The sequence below is a fragment of the Arachis duranensis genome, chromosome 1 (genome assembly GCF_000817695.3).
Source record: "Arachis duranensis cultivar V14167 chromosome 1, aradu.V14167.gnm2.J7QH, whole genome shotgun sequence".
Classification (NCBI taxonomy): Eukaryota; Viridiplantae; Streptophyta; class Magnoliopsida; order Fabales; family Fabaceae; genus Arachis; species Arachis duranensis.
Window position 1 is genome coordinate 2,216,655 of NC_029772.3, and position 8,622 is coordinate 2,225,276.

At 32.3% G+C, this 8,622-nt stretch overlaps 1 protein-coding gene across 1 annotated transcript; it reads left to right on the top strand.

Annotated features, from left to right (window-relative positions):
* The first annotated feature begins 1,886 nt into the window (after positions 1-1,886).
* On the top strand, positions 1,887-6,193 carry LOC107487982 (uncharacterized). Its single transcript, XM_016108710.1, has 7 exons — positions 1,887-1,987; positions 2,084-3,009; positions 3,103-3,835; positions 4,099-4,319; positions 4,533-5,215; positions 5,309-5,428; positions 5,585-6,193. Exons 1-7 carry the CDS (start codon positions 1,887-1,889, stop codon positions 6,191-6,193), a joined length of 3,393 nt encoding a protein of 1,130 aa, XP_015964196.1.
* The last annotated feature ends 2,429 nt before the right edge of the window (positions 6,194-8,622 follow it).

Below are 8,622 nucleotides of genomic sequence, written 5' to 3' on the forward strand. Positions count from 1 at the left end.
CTTATTAGAACTTCCTATTTCTTTAGATGATATGTCATGTTGGTCTTAAAATTATATTACTTGAATAGTTAAACTTACCAGCTGCAAAAAATTCATAAAAAACATTGTAAAAATATTTAATAAAGCCAAAACCAATAAAAAATATTGCAAAAAGAATTCATTCCATGTCTATCATTTTGTCATGACTTCTATTAGTTATTATGATTTGCATAAATGATTTTTTTAGATGGTATGTCATGTTGGTCTTAAAATTGTGTTACTTAAATAGTTAAACTTAACAGCTGCAAAAAAAATTCATAAAAAACATTGTCAAAATACCTAATAAAGCCAAAACCAATAAAAATTATTGCAAAAAAAATTCATTCCGTGTCTATCATTTTGTCATGACTTCTATAAGTATTACGATAAGTTAAAAATCGATATTTTAACTTCATATTGATGATAGAATGATGTTTCCCATTAATATTGGAGCTGGGTATGTTATCATTAGTTGTGGAAGATAGCGACAAACAAATCAGATGGTCAGATTTAGGAAACAAAAAATCGGACCTTCCTATTTGGATTTTCTGAATTTCTGAAATTCTTTTTCACAAAATCTACCCTCATATTTGGATTCTTTCAATTTTTCAAAATTCTTTCACAAAACCTATTCTCAGATTTAGGTTTTCTGCAACTTTATTTTCCTTTTTAGAAAACCTACCCACCGATTTGTTTACCCTTTAAATTTATAAAAAATAATGACCCTGCATAAATCGGAGGTTCAATTTTATTTTCTCATAAATTTGAATTTACTTTGTCAAAAATTGGACATTCGATTTTTTCGTGCCAGCCAAATTTGAGCCTCCGATTTGCAATTGGAAATTAAAAAAAATCCATATTAATAACAAACATCACTATTCCATAACTGAGAATAACACATGCTCATTTTCTTTTACTAAAAAATTGAGCCTTTAAAATTACCTAACCTTAAGCCTTTTAAACTACTCAGTTTTTACCCACTTGCTAAAATTGATGTAATCGATGAAATTAAAAATACCTCCGCCCATATTTTCTTTCCATGAGATATCCATTTAAGAGTACATATCTGATAGATATTTAACAACAATCATATCTCTATTACAAGTTGGCTTACAAATAATAACTACCTTATTTTTCTTTAGCAGATCATGGAATGAGTTATTTATCAAACCCCAATCTACAGAACTACAATATTGAGAGGCAAAATGAATCATATGCAGAAGAGAATCAAGGTAAAATTGTGTTGTTTAAGTAGTTATCAATTTCATGTCATGTTTAAATTGAATTAAATTAAAAAGTGGGGAACATTTTTCAACTTTGTTTCGGTTCACACATACAAATAGTTAACTTGCTACCTTCTGCCTTACTAACAAAATCATAATATTACATTACAGGAGAACCAGACCAGCAGCACGATATTCATAATGACTCAGAACCAATCCCACACGGTTAATAGTTAAAAGAATTATTCCCGCTTTTTTCAAAATAGCTCTATAGAATTTCAAACTCACTATATTTTTCATATCACAGGTTATCTAGACCTTGGAGATCCGAATTTCAAATGCCGACATTGTGGAGCTGAGTTTTGGTATCAAGAACGAATTAACAAAAACTATAATGCAAGGATTCCAACTTTCACTTTGTGTTGTCGTCAGGGCCAAGTTGAATTACCTAGACTACAGGAGGCGCCTCAAATATTGAATGATCTAATTTTTGGTTGTGATGCAAAGGCTAATCACTTTCAAAAAAATACGCGCACATACAATAGTATGTTTGCTTTTACTTCATTGGGTGGCAAAATAGATAGATGTATTAACCACACGAGGGGTCCTCCTACATTTATATTACATGGTCAAAATTATCATTTAATGGGAAGCTTATTACCAGAAGAGGGAAGTTCAGCAAAATTTGCACAACTTTACATCTATGATACACAAAATGAGATCAAGAATCGCAGTTCCATTCTTAGGTATTAATTTAGTATTACTTCAATCTTGCCTCTATTTATTAAGCTTTATTTGATAGTGAGCATAATTATTAAACAACAACAAATTCTTTTTGACAGCTCTGGCAACAAAACCAACCAATGGAATTTGGAGATCATATCTGATGTTATTGAAATGCTGGATCAACATAACGTTCTTGCAAAAAGTTTTCGCATGGTAAGAGACGTAATCAGAACTAATCCACAAACTAATGTTCGTTTACGTCTTATTGGGAAAAGGGGCAAAGATGGAAGGCGATATAATCTACCATCTGTTGATGAGGTTGCAGGTTTAGTTGTTGGAGATTTTGACTCAAATACAAAAGAAAGAGATATTATTGTCGAAACAAAATCTGGCCAACTTCAACGAATTTCAGAACTCAACCCATCATATTTAGGATTACAATATCCTTTACTATTCCCTTATGGTGAAGACGGCTGGAGAGAAAACATCCTTTTAAACAAATTGCCGAAAAATTCTACACAGGAAAGCTCCTACGTTAGCATGAGGGATTTTTTCGCATTTAGAATTCAGCATAGATCAAGTCGTGAAGGTGTTTTGTTGTATTCTCGACGACTTTTTCAACAGTTTTTAGTTGATGCATTCTCAATGGTTGAAGCGGCTAGACTTAAATATGTATACTCAAAGCAAAGACAATTCAGAGCTGAAATCTATAAAGGTCTAAAAGATGCAATTATGAACGGTGAAACTGAGGCATCATCACTAGGTAAGCGCATTGTTTTACCTGCAACATTCACAGGGGGACCACGATATATGATTCAGAATTACCAAGATGCAATGGCAATTTGTAGATCAATTGGTTATCCAGATTTATTTATAACAGTAACTTGCAACCCACAATGGGAAGAATTGAAGCGTTATTGTAAGGAAAATAATTTAAAACCTGAAGATAGACCAGACATGGTTTGCACATTATTCAAGGCAAAGTTGGACATACTCATCAAAGATATCCAAAAGAATAGAATTTTTGGTACATCAAGGGCAGGTAATACTCTAAACCCGCACTTTTCGTGAGAAAATGTTAACTATTTCAATCCATTTTAATACTATCATACTTAATGCATATTTATTATTGCAGTTATATATACTATTGAGTTTCAGAAGCGTGGATTACCCCATGCACACATACTACTATTTCTTGCACAAGAGCATAAATTCCCTGGTCCTGATGACATAGACAATATTATCTCAGCAGAAATTCCAGATCAGACTCTGGATCCAGAATACTATCAGGCAGTTAAGGCTTTTATGATGCATGGACCCTGTGGAATTGCAAACAAAAATTCACCTTGCATGGAGAACGGTGTTTGCACCCGACATTTTCCTAAAAAATTCGTAGAGTTTACCACCATCGATCAAAATGAATATCCAGTTTATAGACGTCGAGATGCTGATCATACCATTGAGGTTTTAGGTATTCATTTGGATAATTGGTATGTTGTGCCACATAATAAGTTCTTGTTGATGAAATATGATGCTCATATCAATATTGAATGGTGCAATCAATCAAGATCGATAAAGTATCTTTTTAAGTATGTTAACAAGGGAAGTGATCGAGTCACAGCTTCTTTTTATTCAACTTCAACGCTTCCCAATTCTAATTCAATCATAGATGAAGTGAAAATGTATTATGATTGTCGGTATATCTCTCCATGTGAATCTGCTTGGAGAATATTTGCATTTGATATTCACTATAGAAGACCTTCAGTTGAACGGTTAAGCTTTCACTTGCCCGATGAACAACCAGTTATCTTTGAAGATCAAGACAATTTGCAAAGAACTGTTGATAAAGCAACAATTAAAGAATCCATGTTCATAGCTTGGTTTCAAGCAGACGCAAAATATGAGGCAACTAGACAATTAACTTATAACAATTTTCAGATTGAATTTGTTTGGAAACACAACCTTAGAATATGGGAGCCTAGGAAAAAAAACACTATTATTGGTAGATTATTCTTTGTCCTCCAACAGCAGGTGAATTATACTATTTAAGAATATTGCTCAACATTGTTAAAGGGCCAAGAAGTTAGGAAGAACTTCGGTCTTTCAATGGTGTTGTTTATCCTACATTCAGAGATGCATGTTACGCGCGTGGGTTACTTGATGATGATCAAGAATACATTGATGCTATTGAAGAAGCCAGTCATTGGGGTTCTGGATATTATCTGAGAAAGCTGTTTGCAACTCTTTTGTGGTCAAATTCAATGACTCGGCCTGAAGTAGTTTGGCAGAGATGTTGGACTTTACTTTCAGATGGGATACTACATAATCATATAACTATGTTCAATTTACCAGGTTTGAACTTATTCATTAACATCTATATTTATTTTGCTGCATGTTTCTTTATCAAACGTCCACAAGATACCATTTATTATCTTCATATTTATATCAAGGTTGTTAAAATTTTTTAACAAATATAAATGTGAAAATGTACAAATAAATGTCTTAAAGTGTTTTTATTATTTTAATAAGCATTTTCAATTATAATTGCAAATTTGGTTTTATCAGATGATGAATTATCAGAACTTACTCTAATAGAGATTGAACAAATACTTAACAGCAATGGCAAAACACTTCGAGAATATGCAACAATGCCATTTCCCAACATGGATAACATCCACAGCATGAGACGTGGCTCTTTGCAAAACAAATTAATATTAGATGAACTCCGCTATGATCGAGTTATGTTGGCTGAGCAACACAAGCAATTTTTATCACAAATGACAATAGAACAAAAATATGTATATGACCAAATCCTTCAAGCTGTCAATTCAGATTGTGGTAAAGTTTTCTTCTTATATGGGTACGGAGGTACAGGAAAGACTTTCGTTTGGAATACTATCTCAGCTGCTCTTAGATCAAAGGGTCAAATTGTCTTAACAGTTGCTTCAAGTGGAATAGCTTCACTCTTGCTACCTGGAGGAAGAACAGCTCATTCCAGATTTGCAATCCCCCTAACTCCTGATGAATATTCCACCTGTAATATAAAACAAGGAAGCCCACTAGCTGAGTTAATTTTGGCAACCAAACTTATTATTTGGGATGAAGCACCAATGATGAATAAGTTTTGCTTTGAAGCACTAGATCGAACTATGAGAGACTTGCTTCAGCACACAAATCATTCAAGTTTACGGTTGCCATTTGGGGGAAAAACAGTCGTCTTTGGTGGTGATTTTAGGCAAATCCTCCCAGTGATAACAAAGGGATCTAGACAAGATATTGTTAATGCATCGATTAATTCCTCTTATCTATAGCATGAATGCAAGTTATTAACTTTAACTCAGAATATGAGATTAAGGGCTTCAATAGAAGATGAAAGCGTCAAAGAACGAAAAGAATTTGCACAGTGGATCCTTGATTTAGGAGATGGAAAGCTTGCTCATTCAGAAGATGGATACAGCATGGTCTCTATACCACCTGAACTCTTAATTACAAATTTTGATGACCCAATTCATGCAATCGTTGAAGCTATATATAGTGACTACCTAAAGGATCCCACAGAGTTCTGAAATTTGCATGGCCGTGCTATTTTTGCTTCAACAATCAACGTTGTTGAACAGGTTAATGATTATATGCTAGCTTTAAATGAAAATGAAAAAAAGGTTTATCTCAGCTCGGATTCACCCTCCTTTAAAGAAGGTGCAGCAGATAGTCTAGCATCAATGCATACTCCAGAATTTTTGGCAACTATTAAATCTCCCGGACTTCCAAATCATGAGCTGATCTTTAGGCAAGGCTGTCCTGTCATGCTTATTAGAAATATTGATCATTCAGCAGGCCTTTGTAATGGTACTAGATTAGTTATCACAAGGCTTGGCAACAAAGTTATCGAAGCAGAAGTCTTATCAGGATCTAACATTGGTGAAAAGGTTTTCATACCTAGGATGACATTAACTCCTTCGGATACAAAACTGCCATTTAAGTTTCAACGAAGGCAATTTCCTTTGATGCTCTCATATGCCATGACTATAAATAAAAGTCAAGGACAATCATTGGATTATGTTGGATTACTCCTTAAACAGCCAGTATTCACACATGGCCAACTATATGTTGCAGTCTCAAGAGTTACTAACAAATATGGACTGAAGATTGTTATTTCTCATGACAATTCAAATAATTACACTGAAACCAACAATGTCGTTTATCATGAAGTTTTCAGAAATATTTAATTTTGGCATATTGTGTCACACACAATAGGTAAGGATTATATTCTCAATCTCTTTGAATTCTTTCTTTAACTATTTCTTCCTTATTTATGTCTCAATATTTTCTTTCTAAAATTTTACAAGTTTTTACCCTTATCATTCTATCTATATGTTGTACACATTAATTTACAGACTCACTTGATATTTATGTCGTTTATTGCAGCACAGGTATCAAATTTAGAATGGAAAATGTGTACGTTTGCTTCAACAATCAAATTTTCTTTTCTTGCCATGTACTTATATTAATTAACTATGTTTAATTAATGCATGATCCAAAATTATTATTTACATCATTGTTATCATATTTCTAAACTCGATAAATGTAGATGACAATTATATCATTATCCAATTTTTATATTTTCTTCTCATGTATCTTTATTATTAATTTCTCAAACTTAATCACCCACCCGCGCGTATGCGCGGGCCTCTTGCTAGTTATAGTAAAATTAGGAATCTTGTACCATTGCATGTAACACGTGTTTCTAATTGTGTGTTTGATACTTTGATTGAAATCTAGAAAATAAGTTGAAAAAGGCAAGCAAGCGTTTTTATAATACTTCAAAAAAGAAAAGAAAAAGAAAAAGGAAAAATGGACTTGCTTTTAAAGTTTGGATGGTAATAATTTTATTTTTGGGTGTGATTAATTTAAAATAATTGAAAAATGAGGTATAAAATTAAAATGTGTGTAATATGGACGTGTGACTCCTACAGGCTACAGCCTACAGGAAATGTCACTAACAAGGTAGCAAAGCATGATGGTGTTTTCGAAATAGATTCAGGAGGCAAAAGAAAAAGTGCTTGTTGGAGTTTTTGATGGGAACTAGGGTTGGGCATGGTAAAAATCCAAACTGGATCTATTTCTTAACCAGTTTTGTGGTTTATGAAACTAAATCTGAGTTGGATTGAAGAAAGAAATCGGTTTTAAAAAACAAAAATAAGTTTTAAACCAATTTTAAAATTTAAATTTGATTTTATTTATAAACCGGTTTAAATTCAGTTTTTTAATATCTAAATCTAAAATTCGATTTTTTTAGATCCAGTTTTAAAACCGAATTTTTATTAAAACCAATTTTTGGAAATCCAATTTTAAATTAGTTTCTGAAAATCCAGTTTTAAAACCAGGTTTTTAACAAAAAAATCCACTTTTAAAACCAGTTTTTAGAAATTTAATTTTCAAACTATTAAAATTAAAAAAATTAAAATTAATACTAAAGTCATTTTAAAGTGTATAGGTTCATTATAACTAGAATTTGATTCTTTATAAATCTAATGACAATAGCTAATCTATATAACATATAATCATTCTCAAAACATCACAAGGATACCACTAAAAATTTTCTCTAAAACAACAACCACAAAATATCAAAAGATGCCAAGTTGCCAACAAAATCATCAAAAAACCACAACCTTTGAGAAAAATATATATGCAAATAACAAAATATACCTTTGTCATTTTAAAAAAAAAATCTTTAAATGAAAGTATTAAACCAAATGTGAATACTAAGCATACCTAGTCATCATCAAGATTATCAATTGATGTCGCCAGAGAACAAACACCATCATTAAAGGAAAATATATCTGCCAAGAGAATCAAATTAATTATCAAGTCTACATTTAACAACTTTTAATTGGTAACTAATACCTAAATTCTAAAATAGCAAGACGACAAAAACAAAAATAAAATAAAATGAGAAGAAATATGAAAAAAATCCTATACCTTGATCAACTTGTTGAAAAACTTCACCATCATCATCTAAAGCAGAGGAAAGATTTTTCTTAAGCCAATCTCCTGTACAGACTAAGGCCTCTACCATTCTAGGTGTTAAGGAAATGCGGTATGGATCGAGAACTCTTCCTCCAGTACTAAATGCAGACTCCGAAGCTACAGTAGAAACAGGTATAGCCAATACCTTACGAGCCATATTTCCAAGAATTGAAAATCGGGTTGAGTTGACCTTTCACCAATTTAGGATATCGAACTTATGGGAGTATGGCTCGCATTCTTCTTATAAATATCTATCAAGTTCAGATCTTGTATTTGTTATACGACTTGTTAATTGCAGAAAAAAGCCCATGCCATGAATATTGGTATTAATGTTGTTGGCTTGAACATCTTGCGTATCAGCTTCACTTGCTTCCTCGGAATTTTGGTATTACTGATAAAGTAACTTTACGCACCTGGACAACTTTGATTTTAATTTGCTCCCATTTTCTTCTCCAAATAAGTAATCCAAGAAATAGTTGACGTACTCAATATTTTGTATTGGATTAAGTACGATAGCAATCAATAACAACACGTACATATTCATCAAATCAGGATTGCCACAATATTTCTCATACTTAACTCTCATCCTTTCCGCCATTAACATAGTACTAAAATCAACAGAATCACA